Genomic DNA, 25,832 nt, shown 5'->3' on the forward strand with positions numbered 1-25,832 from the left:
TCCAAGTAGCATAACTAAAGGGTAGTTCATTGCTTGGTTTCAGAATGAGTGTGTCAATCAGACTAGAATTGTGGCCAACTACGATACGATACCACACCACAATGCGTTACAACACGGATTTGTGAACAAATCTTAAAAGATTTTAAACTCAAGGTGAATTGTCTATACAGGAATCCTAATATTGAACAACAATTTTTTAAATATTCTTGTACTGCGTGAAGATGATGCTTACAAGTTACAACTCCCCCAGGCACAGCAGAGCAGAAATGTTTCTTTCAGTTCACTTCTAAATAACCTCCTCCTAAGTGAGCCTCTATAAGCACCCGTCACAATCCTATTTTAAGGAATAAAACTAACAAATTGAAACTGCATAAGAATCAATTATGGTACAAAATTGCCGATTTCGCAGTCAGTACTGGTAACCTTGATACGCACCGATGTTGTGGTATGCGGCTTGAGGTACACTAATGTTGGGGTAGGATCCTGGCTGACCACTCAATTGGTAGGGGCTTTGCTGGGCGTTCAGGTTCTGGTGGGAGCCTTGGTAGCTTTGCTGAGCATTCATGTTTTGGTGGGAGCCTTGCAGGGCATTCCTATTCTGGTAGGAGTTCTGCTGATAATTCATACTTTGTCCACCAGAACCCATGAAAGACTGAAGAGTACTCTGTGCTGCATTTGAATGCTCAGAACCCCGGATCTTGGCAGTACCTTCGGAGCCACCAACTTGAGAGTCGTGGTAATTCACTCTTGCTCCACCAACCTGAGCAACAAGTAGTAAGTTTTTTAAGACTCCAAGATACAAAATTCACACTCGGAAATTCATCAATTAAGTGCAATTAAATTTGAGCTCAGCCATTTATAACAGAAAGCAAAAACAAAAAAGCTGAAAAAGGTAAGAGAGCAGAGCTAATGTCAGTTCTTATGTATATTTTCAATCTTTTTTTTTTTTTTTTTATAAGTAAACGGTAGTATTAATAAGAATAGGCAAAGCCCAAGTATACAAGGTGGAATACAAGAGATAGGACCTATCTAGTTGCTAAAAAAGAAAGAAGAAAATCATGTACAGTTAGGCCATTAAAATCTACAGCACTAGCCCACAAAAGTAAGGTGCGGCAAAATAAAATTCTAAGATCCTCTATTGTCCACTCCTTATCATCAAAATTCTAAGATCCTCTATTTTCAATCTTACAGCCACAGATCACAAAAAGCTAACATCCAAAGAAAAGGGGGAGGGCAAGAGTACAAAATCAATTTACAAAGTAATAAACAGCTATTAACGAACTACATACAACAAAAACCAATCCAAAAATACATCACAACCAATCAAGGGAAGGAGACATAGGTCAGCCGGGCAGGGAGGGTGGGACCACCACAACAGGGCTTTATTTCAATGAACCATGGCATGTCCAAATGCACCCTATGGATAAGGGTGGATAATGTCACCGACTGCAGCATAGAGTGGTGAGGAGCAAGATGCAGCAAAGCAATAACCAATAGGAAACCAACATTTCAGGCTATGGAAGAAATAAAAATGCAGTAACCACACCAAAATTTCAGCATCTAGAACTATCTACTTTTACTTTTTGCTTTTGTTCAAGTAAAAAATGGCTCTAAGAGTACTCTACAATCCCCAGTCAATTTGTACAGGTTATACCAAATTTCTACCCTTCTATTAGGCTGTAGGGTCGTGGCAACATACCTCACCAACATTGGAAATGTTGCTCGCTCCTGATCCAATATTTGAAATCTTAACATCCAAAGCAGTATTGATATTTGGGTATCTGAAACAAAAAGATGACCACCATCTAAATCATGCTTATTGATCAGGAAGTTTACATAAATAAAAACTTGAATGGCACACTACCCAGCAGCAGCTGGCGGAACCGGATAGCTCTGACGTTCATATTCATGTCCTTCAACCTTCAAGAGCATAAACTGTAATTCAGTTATCACAGGCGGGCATAAATGTAGAAGTATATTAAACAGTAATAAACAAGAAGGGGAAATTTGTTCATGAGGTATGATCACATGGTTAGAACAGAACAAATCAAATGTTACTCCACTACAGCTATTACAACGAGGCATCTCAAGAAAGCTACTATTACTTACTTATCAAAAAAGAAAGCTACTATTACTTACTTATCAAAAAAGAAAGCTACTATTACAAATCAAGCAAATGCTTTCTAGAATGTCTACAAACAACTTATCAAAAAGAAGAATGTCTACAAACTTAATGAGATCATTGATGTTGATTTCAACAATAAGGCCATGGTAATACAATCCACCACACATAAGAAAAAAAAGGTGACATAATCAACCTTAATGAAGTATTAAACCAGCTAAACCAGAAACATTATACATGGGATTGGGTCTAATTGGACAAATAAATAACCTTCCAAAAACCCATTTAACCATCAATGAAGTGACAAGTAGTACACAACTAGACATACTCAACAGAAGATGGGGGAGCAGGGTTGCTAGGGTGGCACACATAAGAAAAAAAAGGTGACATAATCAACCTTAATGAAGTATTAAACCAGCTAAACCAGAAACATTATACATGGGATTGGGTCTAATTGGACAAATAAATAACCTTCCAAAAACCCATTTAACCATCAATGAAGTGACAAGTAGTACACAACTAGACATACTCAACAGAAGATGGGGGAGCAGGGTTGCTAGGGTGGCACAGTGGCAATGGCACTAAGTTACAACAGAAAGTAAAGAGGTAGCAGCCTACCCTTTGGTAGTAGGAATTGCCTATGAGTTTTCTGTAAGTATAATATGAGAATTGAAAGTAAGAATAAATTACTCTCCCTAATGTTTGGATGTTTCCCCCTTTTTCTTACACCCCAAATTCTCATTTGTGACGATGTAAAATATCATCTGTAATCCCTTCATCTTCTTGTCTTATGCTTGTTGGATTGCTATAGCTGGTAGGCATCTATGCTACGGCACTATTAGAGAATCTAGATCCAAATTAGTTCAATCCAAGCAAATTGCCAGGTAGCTTCCTCCATCCCTGCCAGCCATTCAAATGTGGAAGGAGCAAGGAAAGAAGCAAGAAACAATGAGAGAAAAGGAAATGCAATAGCTAAATGATGATGAGCAACATTGGTTAGTTACAAACTGTGTTTGTGGATGAAATCCCCCAAGATGGGCTAGAATGGCAGTCCTGCTCCTTAGGAGGTACCAATAAATGACTAACCAAATCGAGCTTTTGTGCTTAAAGAATCCACTGACCTATAAAAGAAGTGGGCTGAATCCTTGGATGCAGTAATACCTTTAATAAATTATTCTCCCAATCTTACCATTATGCCTCTAAATATATTATAGATCAGACTATTTTATGCCATAATTTTTATACACATTACAGCAAATGACCAAATAAAATAAAATCTTTCTTACAAATGAGTAAATGACTTCTAAAAATAGAGGAAAAAATGTACCATTAGCGGATCATATCTACCAGAGTTACCAGCTCCCATTGTGCCAGATGGTGGGAGTCCCCTACTAGGCATGCTTCCTGCACGACCATATCTCTGGGCAGGTCCAACAGGAGCAGTTTCTGCTCCGGCAGTTGCATCTCGCAGAGTTCTCACCCTGAGTCTTGATGCAATCTCTGCCAGAGCATCTTTGGCAACACCAAAGTTTCCAGATACCTGAATAACCCAAAGCTCAGGAATTAGTGCGGATGATTGCATACCCAGAAAAATCAAATTAGTCAGAACACGATGTTTCCAAAAAATAGCATATAAACCAATAGATTGTAAAAATGCATGTTGCTACACTGCACCTGGACAAGCTCTTCATCTTCAGCGGCACACTTAGGCTTGTCATCTTTGGAGTAAACTCGAATGTCTGCCTGGGTTCTCCTTCTCATCTCATTAATAACATGACCTCCTTGTCCAAGAATGCAACCAACCTTACTCGATGGGACAAGAAGCCTGGTAATAATATTGCCTTTTTCAGAGTATTCGCTAACTTTATTCTGAAGATGAAGAATTGCGTCAATGGTCTGTGATCTTGGGTTCCAGAGAGCCTGAAAAGTTGCAAGTACAATGATTCACCAATGATTTTATTCCAACAAAACCCCATTAACAGTAACAGTTCATATACAGCAGGAAGCCCTTGTAAATAATGCCAATAAATAATATGAAGAGATGTAAGAGAGGGAGATGGTTAACATGTACAGAAAAGGCAGACCTCAAAAGCAGAGACGCGAATCACACGTTCATCAGACTCGGTTGATGCATCCTGAACATGTATACTGCCTCCTGTCTCATGCTGCAACTGTTTTACATTAAAACCTCCCTTGCCAATCACCCCACCAATTCTCCCAGCTGAACACAAAATTTTCATAGAGAACTCTGCTGACGCTTCAGCTCCAGCTCCAGCTCCAGGAGGAACACCATTGAAACCCATTGGTTCAAATCCAGAATGCTGGTTTCCATATCTCTCCACCCACGGCCTGGGGGGCATACCGTGAGGACTAGATTCCCGATGGGACCACATTGGATTTCCTGGTGGAAGCATACTAGGCATGGGAGCTCCAGAAGGATGAAATCCTTGGCCTCCAAAAGGCATAGAGAAAGTCAGAGGAGATTTGTCTTTGCGTGGATTATGATGTAATTGAGTCGATACTTCATAAAGCGCTCTCTTTGCTACATCTGGTTTTCCAGATACCTGCAATATACCTTCAAAAATTACAAATTGTTGGGCCCATGCAATATTGGAATTGTCTAAAACAAATTTCCAAATATGAGCATGCTCATGAGTAAAAACTGGAGGAAAGAAACAACAAATTGAACATTATTTTCAAGTACATGAACAAGGAAATCTTCACTTCACAATGTATTCCTTTCTTTATATAAATAAGTTAATCATATTTATAAACAAATTTGTAATTAGATGTCTCTTTTGTATACTTCCTATGTACATGGGCTGTGCCTAGTTTCATTCCATCAATAAAGTTTCTTACTTATAAAAAAATATATATATTTATAAACAAAATCTATTAAGATGCTACCCAATTACACAAGGAGTATACGGAAGAAAGACTGTAGCCATTTTACCAGCTTTTGAGGCAACCTGGCACTAGATTCAATTAGTAGAGTTAATTGAGCACAGCCACAGTTGCCACCCCAAAATGCTATCATTTTCAAACAACAATGAGATACAAAGAAACATTAAAACTCCCGAAGAGTCATATTTGGCACCCAATAATCAGGTTCAAGGACATTCCTGGTATAGTCCCAATTCGAGACCCAAAGAACTAATGCTTCTAAGCTAAAACAAACATGAAAATAGTATTTTTTACTCCAAATTAACATTTTGGGTACCTGAGAGTCAGGTATACATATTTTTTGGAGAATAAACAGCAAAGGCAAGGAGGAACAAACGCATGCCTCAGCCAAAGCTGGGGAAAAACAAGGCACCTAAGCAGCAAACCAAGTACAAATAGATATTACCATGATGCCAAAACCCCATTGACAACCAACCATGCCACTATTGTCAAGCCCGATGTGTAACTCACAAACACATCCACAGCCTAGAACACAGTCAAACAAAGTGACGCTAAGAAATAACTATTGAGACTATATTCTGGAATTCTGAAACCACAAGCAAGGGCCAGTTGGTTCATCTGACTCCCAATATCAAAAGGCTATTTCTGATTAGGAAACCCTGTCCTAACCGGTGAGAGAATCAGCATCCGCATAAGGCAAGATATCTCCAGTAACTTCTACAAATTCCAAAGAATTAGAACAGCCACACACTGTCAACCAGTACAGGGAAGGAAATGTCTCCTACATATCTAGTCAAGAGGGTTATAGGAACATCCATAAAAGATGAGCCTATACTCTGAATTAAGCAACACATACCATACGTAAAGATTGGCACATTAAACTTACATCACAATCATGTATCACGGGGTAAAGGTAAATGTTTCATTCTCTTTTCCATCAAATCAACTCATATCACGTTTTCTGTTAGAGTAAAAAAATTCATGTTATTCTTGGTATTAACTTAAATTGTAAAGGTCATTAAATGCAGTTACAATACTATAATGCCTGCCTTGTTAATGTGGACGCCTCAGTAGAGCTTATAAGAAAAGACAGCTTATGATCATTGAGCCAAATCACCTCAATTAATTAAAAAATTAAACAGGAGAAAAAGGAATTCGCAATCAAGTTAAACAAGCTAAACCTTAACTAAGGTCATTACTCCGTGTTGGTCCCTTGACTAAGGTCCTTGTAAGGAAGAACCAGATACAGCCATATCATTCAACTAACTCCTTGAATGATATGTACAAGCCCCTAATAGACAAGCCCCACGCAATTCTGTTGTAAAAAATTGGATCTCACCATGAAAAAGTGTAAACTATTCTTTTTTAGTGGGACCCACTTTTATACAAAAGGCTTGCGCAAGGCTTGCATGCTTTAGGCTTGTACCTAGCATTACTCATAAAAAAATGCATGTTACTATGTCAATTCTGGTACATCAAATTTGTTTCATATGCTAAAAAATAGAAGGAATACAAAAAATGAAAGGAGCAAACAGCAGAAACCTTACCTGCACCAATTCATCGGTGCCCATAGCACATGCAGGAAGATGGTCTGCAGGAAGAACACGAATATTTGCACCCGTCTCACTCCGCAGTCTTTGAATAACATCTCCACCTTTGCCAAGAAGACATCCTACCATATGGTTTGGAACTAAAAGTCGTGCAGTGACAACACTGTTATCATTATCATCATCAAATGTCATGCCACCAAAGAGATCCTCCTCAATAATCCTGTCGTGAACTTTTAAAAGGGCATCCTGGGCAGCACATAGAGGTTCCAAGGGCTCCATTTCATTCCCCCCAGATGAATCTTTATCATCATTCTGCTTACCTGAAATTTTCTTTGGAGAACTATATATAATAATCACTCTCTCATCAGAGCCGGGAACAGAATCAGCAACTGTAATCTTTGCCTGTGTCTCTTCTCTCAAGGCTTTGACTATACTGCCACCTTTTCCAATAACACCACCAATTTTTCTAGAAGGACACAGTATACGGTAGACAGTGTCAACAGTTTGAGAATTCCCTGAAGACTGTTCACGGCTTGAATTATTCCATCTTCCTTTCTTGTTGTCTCCTCTCTTCTTAAATTGGATGCTGGGGGTTTTCTTGAAAAAACTTCGTTTGTTCCCATCCATACTCCCAATAAAATTGATGCTAAAAATACACTCGACTTGAACAAGATTAATACCTTAAAAATAACCAAAAATATATCATGATCATTACATATATATATATATTTGTATGTATGTAGGGGTCTCTGTGTGTGTTTTGGGGTGTAAATGCAGTGTACACTATTTTTATCAAGCCCCACCAATGAGCACCCTAATCTCCATAATGACCACTAACCACTAAAAAACAGAAAGAAACTCTTTTTGCCATAATTTAGTTGAATTCCCTTGTATTTTAACAATTTTAAGTTTCAGGACGTGGGATATACACTTGGTTCACTGAGTCTTAATAGGGGTCCCTGTGGTTTTCATTTGTAGATTTCATTAGCTAATTTGTTTGGGCTTGGTAGAGAAATCTCATTAGGTCTAGATCCTACTAAAAAATTATATTAATTTTCTATATACTATTATTAAATTTTCTATATTTTAGAGAAATATATATATTATGTTTTCTATACAACAAAAGTTTCATAGCTATGAAACTTTCTTTGAGATTTTTACGATGCAATCCTTCTCTGAGGGTGTGATGCCATTGAAACCATATGCATGAAGCTTAGAGAACATAAGTGCAATATCTTAAAGCTTTTTGCTTTTAAACCGTTCAGTCTAACCATTTTCAATCTCTAAAACCTAAGCATTCCCATAACAAAAGCCCCAAACTTCTCTCCCATCAATGAGTAACAAAACATGTTCTTGGATTACTGCTCATAAAACCCAAACAGCCGCAATTTTCTTCCTTTCTCTCCATACTATGTCACAAAATCAACATTTTAATCCAATCAACATAGTGGCTGAGCACCTCTTTACTACTTCCAACAAATGGTAGTTTTCTTTGTACAAGTGAAATGTTATAAAAATGAAGTAAATGACACACAGCTAGAAAAAGAAAATAATTAAATCCGGAAACTCATAATTTTCAACACTAGGAAACTGAAATCCACACAATTGAACCTAACACACTAGCTGGGTTCATTGGAAGTCTGCTTTCAGGATACAATAATCAAGATTCCCATAATAGGGTTTCTAACTCAATATTATATCTTTCATCGGCTCTTTTTTTCTAACTAAAAGCAACATAACATCACTCTCCTGATTCCATAGCCACTTTATAGTTGTTTTAATATCATTGCCAAAAATGCAAAATAAACATTATTGCACAACAAATGTTAGAAAATCCACCATTTGAAAAGCAAAATAGCTAAGATTAAACAATGGCAAGAAAAAAATTATATACCAACAGATTCTTAATAAGGATACAAATTCTACTACTCCCCAATCCTAGTTAAACACTGCAACCTCATTCACACATCCGTGGAGTTCCACGGATTGAAAAAGATAAGTCCAACAAACCTATCAGCTGTGATCTCTACTACAAGCCCGTGTCCTAGGGCTTTATTTAGTTTCTGAACTTGTCCTATTCAATCACCAAACCAGAAATGCATACAAATATATATATATATATAAGCATACAGACACTGCCCGTTTTTAAGGCTAAAACAATTTGGGAGGAGGTGGTGGAGAAAATAGAGCGTAGGTTGGCTGGGTGGAAAAGATTGTATTTAACCAAAGGAGGGCGCATCACTCTTATCAAGAGTACTCTATCTAATCTCCCCACATACTTTTTGTCTCTTTTTCCCCTCCCCATTAGCATTGCAAATAGAATAGAGAAACTTCATCGGGACTTCTTGTGGGGTGGCATAGGAGACGAGTTTAAATTTCATTTAGTAGGATGGGATAAGGTGTGAACCCCTTTGAGAGATGGAGGATTGGGCGTTCGGAATATGAGGGCTTTTAATAAGGCTCTAATGGGCAAATGGTTGTGGCGTTATAATAAGGAGAGGGAAGCTTTGTGGAAAGGGGTGATAGACATGAAGTATGGAAGTACTCGGGGGGGGTGGGGCTCTAGAGAGGGGAGGGGGGCATATGGTGTGGGGCTATGGAAGTTCATACGGAAAGGTTGGTGCTCCTTTGTTCGTCATACTCGGCTATGTTTGGGGAATGGCAATCGGATTAGCTTTTGGCATGATGTGGGGATGGGAGACACGGCATTGAAGGAGGCTTATCCCCCTATTTTCAGAATTACAAGGGACAAAGAAGCTATGGTGGCTGACTTGAGGGTTATTACTAATGGCATACAAGAATGGAACATTAGCCTTACTCGTGATACACATGATTGGGAAGTGGCGGAGCTGGTGGAATTTCTTAACTTGCTGTATACTGCTGATATGGCTGTCACAAATGAAGATGAGATGGTATGGAGACCTTCTAGGAAAGGGATTTTTTCTGTACGCTCCTACTATGACTCTTCTACCATGCAACAGAGGCAGATTTTTCCTTGGAATAACATTTGGAGGAGTAAGGCACCTATAAAGGTGGCTTTCTTTGTCTGGACAGCAGCTTTAGGGAAGATTCTGACTATGGACAATCTGAGAAGACGGGGTTTAATTATCACAGATTGGTGTTGTATGTGTCGAAATAGTGGTGAATCAGTGGACCATCTACTCTTACATTGTGAGTTTGCAAGAGAAGTTTGGAATTATTTCTTTTGCAGAATGGGTATTGCATGGGTAATGCCGGGAAGAGTGGTGGAACTACTAGCAAGTTGGAGAGGGATTACTGGGACACCACAAATAGCAGCAATGTGGAAGATGGCTCCTTTATGTATTCTTTGGTGCATTTGGTGTGAAAGAAATGATAGACTTTTTGAGGATCATGAACGTTCCTCATAAGAGTTTAGGAATTTTATGTGGAAGACTCTATTTATGTGGGCCATTGCTTTAGATTTGCATGGTCTCAGCTTCCATGATTTCCTTGTAACTGTTTTTAGTTCCTAAATAGGTGTATTCACATGTATACTTCCAGTGTACCGGAGCTATGCCTATTCTTTGATAATAAAATACTTTATTACTTATCAAAAAAAATAAATCACATGCACCCCACACAACGGTAACAACTTAATATGCAAAGCAAATTCAAGCACCATAAATCACAGCGATACCTATTGGCGATGAATATAAAAGAAGCAATGTTCATAATTTGTGGGTACTAATTACGAGATTACAAATTGAAGATTCAGAGATTACAAATTGCGAATTGAATAGAACAAAGGTTGAGCTAAATCTTTGAAGTTCCACTTGAAATTAACCCATTTTTTCAAGAGCACTCGGGAGAAATTAGAGAATTTCTATTTACGTTAACAATGAGCTCCGAAAACAGAATAAATCAATTTTCGCAAAAATAAAATAAGTTACGAATAAACAAACGATAAAAATAAATTAGGGTTTTGGGATAGAGAGCGAGAGAAGTGTACGTACCTAGGGCGTGACACAGACGGAGCAAGAGTCAGTGCCCCTCGCGAGAGAGAGAGAGAGAGACAGAGAGATGTTATTAGGGCTTTCAACTTGCTTTGAATTGGGGTGACGTTTGTGAAGAAGGGGAAACTGGCCCATTTTCGTGCTTATACTGCAAGAAGGCCGAAATTGTGTGTATTATGGGCCGCTCTAAAAAACAAATGAAAACCAACATAATTTTAGGTACCAATTTACAGTAACTTTCAATTTTTTTTTTATAAATTAAAAGAAAATAATTTGTATAAATTTAGGATGAGAGTACTTTTGAGCAAGACTTTCGAAACAAAAGTGGCATTCACTTGAAAAAACTTACTTTTTAGGTTGGATCCTACTTTTTTTTTTTTTTTAATATCTGTATGAATTTACACACTCTAAACTTGTATCTAACATAATTGCATTACTCTCGATGTGTATTGGGTTCGTATCCAGTCGGAGAAACAATTTTATTTTTAATAACTATAGTTTTTTTTTTAACAATTTAATAACAATAGCTGTTACTACAGTTAGTATAGAAAATAAGAAAAACCTAGCTAGCTAGCTACAAGAGTCGGGGTGCAGAAATAAATAAAAAATGTCTAATGGGTATCACAAAATAGTTACGAGGTGGAGGTATATTCTTAGGCCAAATTAAGAAGGAAATTAACGTTCTATTAACAAAGCTGCTTGCTTGCATGTATTCCACCTGGTGGACTATGAAATTGTGGTTTGAAGTTGCTGTCGGTAAACGGCGATGAAGATTTCCACTTCAACATCCTTTAGATTCGCAATTAAACAAAATCGAGAACTAATTAAATAGTTTAGTTATTTCATGAATCGATCAGAACTTTCTCGTCTCCCAAACGGAACACATGCCTAGCAAAGTCTTTAGGCACGATCCCAGCTTCATGTTGCAACTACAATTCTGATTTGGATATTATATGTCTTGTGAAAACAATGCAAGAAAATAAAGTAAAACAATAAATCAATTACACAATATAGAAATTTACATAGTTTTGCAACATACCTACATCCACGAAATTGCACTGCAGAGGAGTAATGATGAAATACATTATGAGGCGTAATACATTGCTCAAAACAGTTATACTGTTAATAATTACATATTTATATGATTGTATGACATAAATTCTAATTCATAATTATTGGATTATTTGCTCAAGTGACATCTCTACCTGAGTTTTATTCTAGCGATTTATCAGGCGAACTTTTTGTCGGGTGATTATCAAGTCACAAGTATGGTCAAAAAGTTTTTATCGGCTAAAACCTCGTTGAAAATCTAAAAAATATCTGTTGAAACATTGTTGGGGCTGACTATCAAATCAGTTTGCCGTAAAAATAAACTAGACTCCACAAACTCGACAATATGGGCATTTAGTGCACTCTTTGCAAGTATAGGCGGTCAAGCCTACAGTGAATCTAAACTCTCTCATCATTGCATCCATTAGATCAAACTTCATTTCCATTTCAAACACTACCCATTTGGCCTTCTGCTTCTAGTTACAAGGAAAAGAAACAACAAACAAACTTAAACTGGATTCGACAAGTATCGACACCTGCAGTACTGCTAAAACATCTATAGTACAAAAGACTATGCTTTTTAAGACTGACATCATTTTTCACATCAATATGAAAAGAAAATCCAAATAAATATAGAGTCCAATATAAGAAAGAGTTATTCTTTTTAAGTCAGTGGAGAGCACACAATCAACGATTCTACGTCATATAAATAATAAAATTTGATTTATAAGATTTATTTTGAGGTGCAGTTGAACTGGAACACAATTTTTCAAGACATTTTTACCTTGAACAAGAAACAAACACAAATAGTTAAAAACAAAAAAGTAAAGGTACGGTACTCAAAATTATCTGCGGCTGCAAAGACAGCAAGAAGAAGAAAAATTAAGAGCGGGTTTGGATTTAGAAAGAGATGAGAAATAATATTGTTTTAAAATATTATTATTATTTGAAAATTTTAAAAAGATTAAATTATTTATTATATTTTATATAAAAATTTAAAATAAATTATAATAATAAAATAAAACACTTGTAGTTTTCGAATACAAACCGGCCTAAAACTGCCAGCGTTATACAGTCTCGTCAACAACCATGCATACGGCCACCCCCCAAAAAAACATGCATTCGTCACCTTGTCTTCGAGTACTGCAGTACCGACGCACCAACTCCAAGTACAAACAAAAGTCTTTGCATGCGCAATCGAGTTAATCTGTACTAGTAATTACTGCACACATTTTTCCAACAGTACTTTTGCTGCTGAACTGGCGTGTGCATGATTTTACGTTCCGAAGAACAAAAAAGAAAAGCCAAATCTGAAGCAACATGCAGCATCGTTTTGAAGATTTGGTATCAATCCAGAGAGGGATCCTAAATCCCCAAATGCCAGATAAATTTAAAAAGTGCTGTAAAAGCTCACCAACAGCAAAGGATTTTTCTCCCTCTGTTCATTTACCGCTCCTATATTTGCAACAACATTTGTACACCTCAGTACTGCATAGGGTAAAAGGACAGGCCGAAAAGAAAAGAAAAGAGTACAGTCAAAAGAAAGTCCCCCAATAATTTGAGAGAAGAAATTAAAAGGAAAGGAATTGAAGGGTCATGATCTCTTCTATGGAAACGGACAATGCCGATCTGAGCCGTCAAAACTGGAATTTTTTGACTCGTTTGTTTGCTTTGGCTTCACCCTCAAACCGGATAATCAAGCCCCAGCTCCATCTTACATGTGCCGAAACCGGTACTGGAGCCTCCAGCACAGGCCTCAACCTTTCTCTTCTTCACGGGAACCACGTGATTGGCACGCCACGCTGGCTCGAATCCAAGGGTCAATTCCAGGCCTATCTCACTGTCCTGACCTTGCTCGTTAGCCTTCGGGCCGGACTCCGGCTCCGAAAGGAATAACACCGAAGTCTCGGCCGTCTCAACGGAGATCATACTCTCGGTTTCTTTGCTCTCGCCCTCCACGTTCGCGGCCAGCTCGGACTGGTGGCTCAGCGACGACTCGTGGCTGGTCGACCTGTTCAACTCCTGCGTACAGCATCCACCATCCCATTTGGGCTTCACGTCCAGAGACGAGTCGTCAGCGGCACCAAGCCCAACCTTGCTCGCCCTAGGCTTGATCACGGAGCGCTTGAAACGGCACCTCGTCTTGACCCGGTGGGGATCGTTGGACGCGGCCGAATTCTCGTCCTTTGACACATGACGAATGTCATAGGCCTTGAGGGGTGGTCCATGGTCGCTCGCCGCGGCTTCGGAGGTGATAGCCGTGATCGGCGCACCCTTTAGCACCGCTTCCACGGCGGATTGGCAGAGCTGCCAACTCCCCGACCATAACAACCCGACTGACCCATAAATCGGGTTCACTATCCTCCCACATGCCTCATATAGCAAGGACCTGAAAATCGCTGTAACCCCAAAAAAATATTATTAATTTCTGCTTCTCCGAATGTGATTGGGAATATATGAATCGCTCTAGTTTCTAGGAAAATAAAAATGCATAAACATAATGGACCAGAAAATAATATGACAGGTTCGAGCATCATTTTTTGGATCGTATAAGAAAAGGAAGTGAAAATGGAGCATGGGGGCTAACCAGGGCGAAGGTGTTCGGGGCCAGCGTTGATGAGGTTCATTAGGCCAGCGCGGCCGTAGAACTTGGCAAGGAACACAGTAGCGTTGGCTTGGGACTCGGGGCTCTTGATCCACATCAAACAAGGCCGGATACTGCAATTTTCGCTGCATCCCTTGCGTAGGACCCGGCACCCATTGCAGCTCATACGCATTTTTGTACAAACCGATTAAAGCACAACACAGAAGCTGGGATATATGGAAACTGGAGAGAGAGAGAAAGAGTTGTGGGTTTTGGGAGTCTGGAGGAGAATAACATGAAGGATGTGTGGGTATATAAGCGAAGGGATTGTAGGGTTGGCAAAAGAATGAAGATTATTGTTGTAGTAGGGGGGCCGCTGGGTTTTCAGGTACTGGCCAGGATACGCAGTTGTTTTTAGGTTTCCTGAAACACTGGTTTCCACATTCAAGGAGGTTGGGCATTGAACCACTTTAAAAAAACAAAGTAGAAGAAAATTAATAAAAAATAAACATATGACTCATAGTACCGCTCTCACTCTAAGCGCGTACATCCAACTCCCAATCATGGGAACCTGAACAATGTTCCCATTGGGACGTAAACCCAATGGAGTTGGCAACAAAACTTTTATGACTGCAACTTTTGGACTTTGTGCTCGAAGATTGACCTTGTCTGGATTCTTAAATTACAATCCTTACAGAGAGAGAGAGAGAGAGGAGGGTAAGATAGTAATTTAGATGGGAAGGAGACGAAAGTGGGTAGCAGGGACTAGGCGTAGCTGGAGGGCGGCATGCAAGTGGGTACAAAAATTTAGGAAGGAAGAGAGCGGCGCGTGGCAGACACGTAATGGTGTCAGAGTGCGGTCGAATCGCCACATATCGTGGGGGACTTGGCCCCACCTGGAGCTCTCAAGCAGTATTTTTTTTAATAAAAACACAAAAAATAAAAAACAAATATGCTCCTGGTTTCCGGGAAGTCGTATTAGGTCTAAAACTGCCATTGGAAGCAAAACCTGTGACCGGTTTCAGGTTTTGGTTGTGGGACTGTGGGCGGGTGCAGTAGAAGACCTATTTAGCCAACGGTTTTGCGCTCTCTCTCTCTCTCATCACTGTCTTCTCTAATTTCATTCTTATCTTCCAAGACTTTGAGGTCAAACTTGAGGATTATCCTACGTGGGAGTTAAACAAACAAGACCCACGTGAAAACTACCTGCGATTACCCCGTATGTTACCTTCTTTAAAAAAACAACTCCAGCTGCTGCTGCTTGTCAAATGTCAATCACTGACCGTGGCCCCGATATATGCGCATTTACTAGAATGTCAAAAATGTCTTCAAACCCAGATTATTATTTTTTAATGATGTGGACTTTACATTCACACGGTATATATATATATATATATATATATATAAATGTACCTGTAACTCTTGCGGGTTGAGATTATTTTGTTTTGTTTTTGATAAGATAAGTAGAGGTCGTTTTTTTTATTTTTTTATTTTTTTTTTGCGCATAAATGGTTTGTTACACGTGCAACTAGTTTGTGGGGAAAGTTAAACTCGATCGAATAAAATGAAACGAAATGAATTATTTTTTTGTGAAATTATTTATAATATTAAATAGAATTATATGTTGTCTAAACGTCACGTATTTTTTTTTAAATAATAAATTTAATTTTTTTATATAAATATTATATTTATTCACTTTTATTTTTAAAAAATAGTGTGTTATTTATGCACCCTGTCACGAGAAATATCATTTCTATTTTCCTAAAAGAAAGGATTTCCACGATGTTTGATACAATAGTTGGCCGCTCAGAATTTGTAAGAAGAAAACGACTCCCACTAATTTCCCAACATTCATATTACAATTCATTAACTCTCTAATTATTTAATTATATACTGTTAGTCCATTTCCCAAGGAGCTAGCATTAATTGGGCCAAACTTTATTGTTCGTAATTAATATTCTGCTCTCAAAAGAAATATTATTAATGTTCATATATAGTTATTAGTCGTATTTTACAGAATTTATATTCTTGAATAATTATTTTATAACATATTTCATAATATATATAGTAAAATTAGTGTATTTTGATAAAATGATATTATTTTTATAAGTTAATTTATAAAAATAATCATTCTTTTATAATATTATTATATAAAAAATTATTTGTATTTATCATTTTTCTATCTTCTCAACTCGATTCATTTGTCTCTGTCGGTGATATATTATAATATACAAGAACCAGTCCAAATTTCTGAATCTATCCCGAAACTACCAAATCTTGTCCTTTTTTTTTTTTTTTTTCAATTTATGAATGCACTATTCTTCCATTGATTTCTTTTTTTCCCTCTTATTCAATCATTCGCTTGTTGAAATGAAATTTGTGGGTTTAGGTCGCTCTCAAGCATTCGATGTTTGTTTCCATAGAGTTTGCTTGTTTGTTTGGATTTTAATACCTAAATTAGTCAACTGGGTTTCTACACAAAACGAGATAATCACAAAAAAAAAGAAAAACTAAGCAGCATGATATTTATTTTAGAGAAAAGGAATCCTGGTTTTAAAAGGCAAGCTTGGGGAGTTGCTTGTATTTTAAAATACCACTAGGGTGAAAACTGATTGATGCGGTTAGGTTTTTTGTCAAAAATTGAAACCAACCAATAGGGAAGATTTTGATAGGAAGACCGACCAACTAGCCGCTAGGTAGGAGGAATACTGGCAGTACCGATTCCCGCAATTTTTTGATTGAATCTCGATCAATGACAGTGGAGTGAAGTTTCATCTAAGAGAGGAGAGAGAGTCGTAGTCTAAGAGAGGAGAGAGAGTGAGAGAAATCGAACTGGACAAGAAGAGGGGAGGGGGAAGAAGACAAGTTCAAATCGAAACGACACCTTTAGGATCAAACGAAGTCGTTTGACTTATATTTTTTTGTATACGCTAGGTCTAAAACAACGTCGTTTCACTTAAATTTAAGTGAAATAGTATCATTTTATTTAAGATATATATATAAATGTATATATATATATATTTAATATGTTTTCTTTTTCCTCTTAAATCTGAAGAGAAATACTCTAGCCACAAAATAATTATACAAAAAGAATTCTACAAATTAATATGGTTTAATGTGATTTGTTAGATTATAAAGTTATTTTTATTGTAAATTAAATTAAACCGATCACTTAAAAATATACCAATTTTACATGTTCCTAAGGTTGTGCTCACTGTTCTTAATAAGATCCCGAGTTCCTTCTTTTAGGGCGAGTCTGATGGAAAATGTAAGAGAAAATGGGTGTCTTGGAAACATATATGTCGACCCACTGATGAAGGGGGCTGGGGATTCGGGATTCGAGATTAAGGGTCCTTATGGGCGGATTTTTTTAGAACTAAGTATGTTATGGGTAATCATTTATCCCTCCTGGTGCCTAATAAAGGTATTAGGGATTGGAAGTCTATTGCTCATAGCATTTTTGTTGTTTTGAATAGTTCAAATCGGATTGTGAGATAGGGTGATATTTCTTTCTAGTTTGACAATTGGGAAGAGGGGGCCCTCTGCATGGTCATTACTCGGAGATTGAGAACCCTTTACTTAAGATTAAAGAATGTCGCATTGAAAATGGGTGGGATATTCCTCTTTTTGAAATTCCTAGTGGGTCACCACAAAGCTCCTGACCTGATTAATTTATTGGCTAGTTAAAAGGGAGGGCAAGATGTGTTAGTTTGACTGAAGGATTCTCATGGTAAGTTTACCACGAAAATTGTCTGGAATTGCATCAGGGTTTGAGCTCCGCCTTTACCCTTTTACCTTGGGCTCAATGGATTTGGCACAATAACCTTCATAAGAAAATCTCCATCATAATGTGGAAGGCCTCCAAAAACTGTTTAAGTTTTGATGAGAGGATTAAAATGGTGGGTATTCTTATTGCCTCTAAATGTAAATGTTGTGCCGCAGGTCACATTGAATATCTTAATCATGTTTTTTGCACTAGTGACTTTGCTCGACAAATTTGGCATCTGGTTGCGACTCATTTATGGGTGCACATGGGTATTCTTTGAAATTGGCAAGAGCAAATAAATTTTTGGTTCCGTCATGCTAGTAAGTATTCTCAATTACGAACTATTTTTGGTCTCTTCCCTTTGATAGTATCTTGGAAGTTTTGGCAGAGGCACTACAAAGCAAGGTTTGAAGATAAGGCTGACACAATTGAGTCTATTTGGCACGCTATAAAATTGTGGCTTCGCCAAATTATACAAATGATCATGAAAGTGTTGAGGCTACCCAATTAGGATGTGACTATTTTAAATAGGTTAGAGATCCCGGTTTTACTCCCCAAACCTAATAAGGCTCGTGTGGTAAGATGGTACAAGCCCCAACAAGGTTGGGTAAAACTTAACACAGATGGAAGTAGTTTTGGTAATCTTGGACCGTCATGAGTATGGGGTGTTATCTGGGACGAAAATGGAAATTTGTGTGCGGCTTATTCTATCTTCCTGGATCATGGCTCTAATAACCTTGCTGAAATGATGAGTTTATTGGAAGGGGTCCGGAGATGCTATCAACTTAGCTTTCACAGGGTTGAAATTGAGACTGATTCCCAAATTCTTATGGATTAGGTCTCTAGGGGTGAATGTAATATTTGGTATTTAGAGGATTTTTGAGATGAGCTAATTGTTTATCTGGAGTCTATGGAGTACAGCGTATAACATACTTTTAGGGAAGGAAACACCATAGCTAATTCCGTTGCCAATAGTGGAGCTAAGGGTTCAGAAATGGACTGGTCTGGAGATAGCTGCATGTTACCTACTAGTTTAAAAGGCCTTCTTCGCATAGACAAAATTGGCATTCCTTAATTGCGGATCTCTTAGTGTCGTTCCTGGTAAGTTATTTGTGCTCCTTTTTGTTTTGATAATCTCACTTGCTTGTGTCCTTTTTGCATGTTCTTATATTACTTATGTCACTTGCTTTGTCTTCTAATTTTTCTTGTACTTTGTTTATTGCTTTTCGATTTTTTAGGCTTGGCTTTTGGGTTTTATGTTTAGTTGTATCCCTTAAGTATCTAGATATAATCACGATTTTCTTTTGTAAAAAATGAGAGCTATTAATAAATTTAGAATACCGTCCTTTTTTTAAAAAAAAAAAAAAAACTGTTAGATTAATAACGTGCTAGCCCTTGGATTTGGTTTGGTAAACGACAAGGATGTTTCAGGAGGGAAAGTTTGATATTGCACCAAGTGGCCGAGGATGAGAAGAAACGAGATGATGTGCCATGCAAAAGCATCCAAAATAGTCACGAGTTAGGCAAAGGCAGCGCGTGGCGGTCACATGCAGACATCTCAGAGTATTATTTAACTATTCAACTGCCACATATCACGGAAACGCCACCTCTTTCAAAACAATAAATATATAATAACAAAAACAAAAAACAAGCTCCTGTTTTTTCGGGAAGTCGTATTACCGCTGGGAATACCGCCTTTGGGAGTGAAGAAAACGGGGGGTGATTGGGTTTAGACCTTCTAGTTCAAGTGATCATAAGCTCTTTCACACGCATTTTAGGTACCGTTTGGATGATACGCTGAATTGAAAAGTGTTGAGTTTTTTTTTTTTTTTTAAATAATAATGAATTAAAACGATGGGGTAAATTTTATAGAGTCTATTTAAAATTAATTTAAATGTATTTAAATATTAATATGAATTTATATATATTTATAAAAAATTAAAAAGATTTTTAGTTTCGCATGTAAAGAAATATTAAGTTAGAAAATGTTACGAGTTCTACATGTAAAAAATTTTGAATTAAAATGAGTTGAATGATTTGAGAGTTGAATATTTAAATATTAAATTAAACTTAAAATTAGACTAATCCAAATCAGTTCAATCCAAATTTCAAACGAGGTCTTAATTATTAAAATTAGACATTTATAAATATATATACTGGACGTGATTTTTATGGTTTGAAACATGTAAAATGTTAATTTTTTGTCGTTTGAGCCTTGAGGCACAACACATTAATCTTGATAATTTTAATTTTAATTAAGGAGTTATGGATAGTACTTGATAAACTTTTAATGTGTTTTTATTCCACTGGAATTTAAATAAATTTTAAAAAATAGAATCTATCATTAAAAAAATAATTTTTATATTAATTATAAATTATCTATTTATTTAAGAAAAGTGCACAAATTTATGACTGAAAATATCGTTTAAATATTATGAACTAAATCCGATTCGAGGGAGTCTAGATTGACTCCAACGAGCTAAGATTCCAATAGCCCCCATTTTAGAAAAATGATGGCATTCCAAATTAAATATATTATCCACTTTCTCTTATTAGTCATTAATTTGGACCCACCATTTAATCTCCAATGTTCGGTTAAACGTTGTTTTCAGCTCAAGGGACTGTGATTTGATAAGTAATTAAATATTTTATTCAACAAAGTTCTCATCATGCATGGGGCTCTAGCTTTGAATTTAAAATACTTTATCAGCAAATTAATATATTAAGAAACCTATAAATTAACCATCGTTTACATCTAATTGTTTCTTTAAAGAGAAAATTAATATAGCTTCATATATATAAGTTACAAGTTACAACTCTTATCGATCGGCAAGTTAGTTGGAACAGGATTTTATAACCTTTTAGTTTTAAAGAGAAGCTGATTACCATATTCGCCACATGAAAAATTATAACCTTTTACTCTTATGGAATCTTTAATTAATTTATGACTACGTACGTAACCCAATAAATCATGAAAAATTATATTCATCATCTTAATTTCCATCATCTTCCTTTCATCTTATAATGTGGTATTAAATAATAGACTTATAAGTGAAATGTAATAAATAATTTTCAATCACCTAATGCCACGTCATAGAATAATGGAAGTTAGGATGATAAGTAATATTACTCATAAATTATGTATATAATGGTCATGATGGGAATACGTACAGGAATCTTGATATTTATCAGATTATTGTAGCTAGCAGTATTTGTTTACTTCTTCAACTTGCATGAATAATCTAGTCTTAAAATGAAAGACGTTAATTAACTCGCTAGGATTAATTAAGGTCATGATGGAAATCCTCTTGTCAATGTATATGGTTTTCAAACTTGTACGCCAATCTGTCTCCTCAGTACTCCTGGTACATGAAGAAATATGGTAAAGGTTAATTAAAATCACCAAGTACGGATTATTGGTTTTATATAAGCAAGTGGAGATACATACGCATGACTCATGATCATATAGATGCACTGCATGAACTAAACCTGTAAGGAGTACTTATTTTTGAAGGGGATGCACAGACAATAACAAAAGTAGTGAACAGTAAAGATATTTATTATCTGTAGATAGATTAACAAGTTCTGAATATTAAAGAGATTTTATCACATATGTCATTTTGGTCTGTACAACTTTAGAGAAGATAATAATGTAGCACATATGTTGGTAAAAAGAGCTATGTAGAGAGGTGAAGAATCATTTTGGATGGAAGAAATTCCTAGTTAGTTTATATTTATAGTAGAAATGAAGAAACCTTGTAATGAGCTATGCTCTATTATTTCTTAATAAAATGTGTTCAAGTGATGCTGTTTAAAAAATATATATATATAGATGCACTGCATGATATCATGTAAATATAATTTTAGAATTTCATGCACATGCTATTTTTCTAAACAACATGGTTTATATCATATAATAATACCAGGTCGGTCATTGAGAATTTGGAAGCTGCCACATGCAACACCTAATCTCTCTCTCTGTCTCTCTCTCTCTCTATGTATCCTATATGCGTACGTACGCGTGTCTAATGGATTTTACCATATAGCTATTAGAGTTTACGTTACTTTTTTATTATTGACCTTTGACTTACTGTTATAGGCTGGGCAATTAACAATCTATATATTATTGTATTTGATTATTAAATCAAATTCAATTATTTTCAAATTAATTATTGATAGAATCTGTTATTTTTTTAATTTATTATAAAAAAATTAAACTCATCTCAACCTATTTCATATATTTTAATTTAAAAAGTTAAATATATATCAATTTAAAAAAATTAAACTCATTTTAATAAAATTTATAAAATATTATTATTCACAATTTAATTTAACTTATTTCAATATACGGACGTAGCATTAATCGTGTAAGGCTCGCTATCCCAAAATCTTGATTTTTTTTATTTTTTCAAAGGATGATCTCTTCTTATTTAGGCTCAATGTGCATCATATATATATATATATATATAAACAAATTCTCACTTATGCCGCCAACTTTGCAGAAAGAATCAAACGTGATACTTCCAATTATTATTTTATTCGTTTGTTCCTAGCTAGGTTTTCTTGTCTCGACTCCCACCGCCACTTGAATAAAACCATATGTGGTGTACACAGTTCCTCACGGAATCTAGTGCCCACTTGCCACTATAGACAACAGAGAGCAAAAACTTGTACCATTCTCGTCTTTACGTCATTGGAAAAAAAGAACAGACAAGTTTCGGTCGCAGGTTTTTATTTTTATTTTTTATAATATATATATATATATATATTATAAAATATTGACTAATTGGATGCTAAATTAAAATCATATTTCATATATACAATCTTGAGGCCTCGATCCACTTATTTATAACTTTTTCATGCATGCACTACATGACTCGATGTTCCATGCACTTATTTGTCAAAATATTACGGCAAAATTAAGTAAGAAACATGCGAGATCAGGAATCGTAATAAATGGTTTTATATATTTTTGTAGAGGTGAATTACTGGCTAGCCTCCTAATTTCTATTAATATATAACTTGTGGAAAAGTTGTAATTGATTTAATTTCCAGGGTATTGGTTGAAAAGATAGCTAGCTAGCTTAAATGAAGCTAGAGTAGTCCGTACGTACCGCAGGTATAATTTTACCAAACAAGTGTTTATGGTGGGTCTACACCCACCGCTGACACCGCTAATTCATTTTAAGTTTTTTTTTTTTTTTTCACATAGTTTGTTTAACATTTTTAAATATTTTTAATATTATGAATAATATTAAAAAAAAATCATTATAGTATATATTTTACATTTATTGCATGATTATTTATAGTTATTTATTTTTAATAATTACTTAAAAAGTTGTATGATCTAAATGATGTCACATCATGTATATAAAATAGATACTTCTAATAATAACTTCTATCTATATTTATTTATTTATTTTCAAATAGTTATTAATATATTTATGGTTTCATAACGCAATATCATGCATATATGAATTAACTTGAGTATATATATGTTGCACCACAATCAATTATTCGTACATGAATGCATGCACTATGCAGCATTAATTAATGATTTTAATTAGTGATCATCTAGTAGATAATTAATGTTGTACCATATCTAGCTCGAGTAGTGCCAATCAATATATATTTCCACCGTCCTAAATTAATTATTTCCCATAATTAAAGCTATCTAATTAATATTTGATCCCCCAGGAGTAGGTCCATAATTTGTCTATTTTTCCATTCTATTTAATTTGGAGGTAGTAGTACCGTTTCTTAAATTTCATTTCAAAAAACCAGTACTACTCAATATAATGTTCTTTTACCTGAGCAACTTGCAGAGTCACTTATTAAAATCCAAACTGCCTTTGTACTCTATATATATATATATATATATATATATATATATATATATATATATATATTAAAAAATAAATTAATCCCTTTTGATTCAACGTCATGCATTCGATCTTTTAATATGTTAGTTCTTTGGTTCATTCCCCCCTAGCTACTGCATATTGACTCCGAGATTCTAAAGAGCTCGGCGCCAATGGTTTAGGGGATGATCTATATAATATGCTGTGAACACATACCTAATTACCAACCTGATTGTCATCATTTTTCTTCGACCTAACCAAGGAGCGCTAGCTTCTCCTATTACTTCTAAAACACACACACACACACATATATAATATTCTTATTTAGTTATTAATCCTCAAACAGTCGAATCCAACTTACACGGGCCGGCTGATCAACATATATATATATATATATATATATATATATATATATTATAATATATAGACTGTATCATATACGTAGTCATTAAACGACAAATTATTAAGAAAACTTCAATTATTAATACAAATTAGATAGGGCAATGTACGTAGTTCATTCATTCATGTTTGGTCTTAATTATAGCTTAATTACGATATTTATATGATCTCTTACCTATATATGCTGTATGACAGATAATTTTTAAAAAATAAATATTTATGACGAATTATTTGATATGAGAATGATTATTTATGAAAAATTTGAATTCATTTTAATAAAAATAATTATTTTTTAAACAAATAATTTATTACAAATAAAAATTATTTCGTATTGGAGATTAAGTGCCGATCATACCCCAATTTTTTTCAACAAAGTATTGATGTATATATACACTTGTGAAAATTCACTACTTATAACGAAAATAAATTTATTTTAATAAAAATAATCTTTTTTGTAACAAACAATTGATCAGTGCCGATCATAGTACTCCAATCATTTAAAAAAAAAAAAAAGTACTGATGTACACGTGAAAACTTTTGGACGTACAAAATATTCGGTCTAACCTTGGGTTACGCGGTAATTACTCTAGTACTATATTCTAAACAAATTGGGATTAAGTCCAAGAATAAATAGTAAAAAGAAAAAGGACCAGCTAGCTAGCTCAATCAGTCGCAGTCTATCATCGATCGGGATGAAGTTCGGATAACAATTCTATCTGTATCATGGCATTATAAATTATAATAAATTGAATCACTAATTAATCCGGAAAACATACTAATATATATACATCTAATTTTAGAGAATATGTATATATATAATAATTCACACCATTAAATTCAAAAATCTTTATTAATTGAATTTTTTAGAATAATTAGTGATTTATCAAATCTCTAATTATGACGTCGTTAAAATTGTGGCATCATAGAAAAACCGGCATTCGAGCCATATTTCCTAATTTCCTTCTGATTATATTTCAGTTCTGATAATAACTTTTAGTGGGGCTTATAAGATAATTGAAGGATCTAATTAAAAGTAGGATAAAAGTATATAACTAGAAGGACAAAAAGTGAAGAATTGATTTTTTTATTTATTTGGGAGCTCAACACCACCGTTCTAATGTTATGTAGGTACAAAACTATATAATGGGCCGGGTTAGTTCTCATGGGCTTCAAAGACTTTTTGGGCTCATTTTTCAATTTGTCTTCCATCACCTACGTACCCCTCATCACATATGTCAATCTATCTTCCCGGCCATCGCCTGCCATCCAAGTCCAAGAAAGGACCCTGCAAGAGTGCCCACCATGGAATACTTCAATCTTCATCTAGCTCCACGAAGAAAGCAACCAGCTGGGAAGAATTAGGATGTTAAAAAAGAGAAGCGAGTAGATTTTAGCAACAAATGTGATAACTGAGATGGGATTACATTGGATTGGAAAGAGATTGTATGAACATGTCCTAAGTTTCATATCTAATGAATTCTCGTGCGCCATCTAGGGGCTGATACGGTTTAAAAGAAATTCTATCACCAATAATATCATAAGAAGACATCATCATGAGCGGTGCTATTTGAAGGTCTTTATACCACACATCATTCACATGGCATAATTTGATTTATAATATT

At 35.5% G+C, this 25,832-nt stretch overlaps 2 protein-coding genes across 4 annotated transcripts; both read right to left on the minus strand.

The window, feature by feature from the left end:
• Positions 1-10,663, minus strand: LOC108988114 (KH domain-containing protein At4g18375-like). Of its 3 annotated transcripts, none has more exons than XM_018961235.2 (8): positions 10,551-10,647; positions 6,574-7,256; positions 4,207-4,686; positions 3,797-4,042; positions 3,450-3,662; positions 1,865-1,935; positions 1,700-1,781; positions 1-760 (listed from the first exon to the last, which is right to left on the minus strand). In XM_018961235.2, exons 2-8 carry the CDS (start codon positions 7,201-7,203, stop codon positions 410-412), a joined length of 2,073 nt encoding a protein of 690 aa, XP_018816780.1. In that variant the 5' UTR covers positions 7,204-7,256; positions 10,551-10,647; the 3' UTR covers positions 1-409. The 3 variants fall into 3 exon arrangements, with proteins under 3 accessions (XP_018816780.1, XP_018816781.1, XP_018816782.1); XM_018961236.2 differs by having other exon boundaries at positions 6,574-7,222; positions 10,551-10,634; XM_018961237.2 differs by having other exon boundaries at positions 2-760; positions 1,865-1,920; positions 10,551-10,663.
• Positions 10,664-12,911: 2,248 nt separating this feature from the next.
• Positions 12,912-14,618, minus strand: LOC108988115 (LOB domain-containing protein 41-like). Its single transcript, XM_035684169.1, has 2 exons — positions 14,188-14,618; positions 12,912-13,999 (listed from the first exon to the last, which is right to left on the minus strand). Exons 1-2 carry the CDS (start codon positions 14,375-14,377, stop codon positions 13,284-13,286), a joined length of 906 nt encoding a protein of 301 aa, XP_035540062.1. The 5' UTR covers positions 14,378-14,618; the 3' UTR covers positions 12,912-13,283.
• Between the last annotated feature and the right edge of the window lie 11,214 nt (positions 14,619-25,832).

The sequence above is a fragment of the Juglans regia genome, chromosome 1, assembly GCF_001411555.2.
Source record: "Juglans regia cultivar Chandler chromosome 1, Walnut 2.0, whole genome shotgun sequence".
Lineage (NCBI taxonomy): Eukaryota > Viridiplantae > Streptophyta > Magnoliopsida > Fagales > Juglandaceae > Juglans > Juglans regia.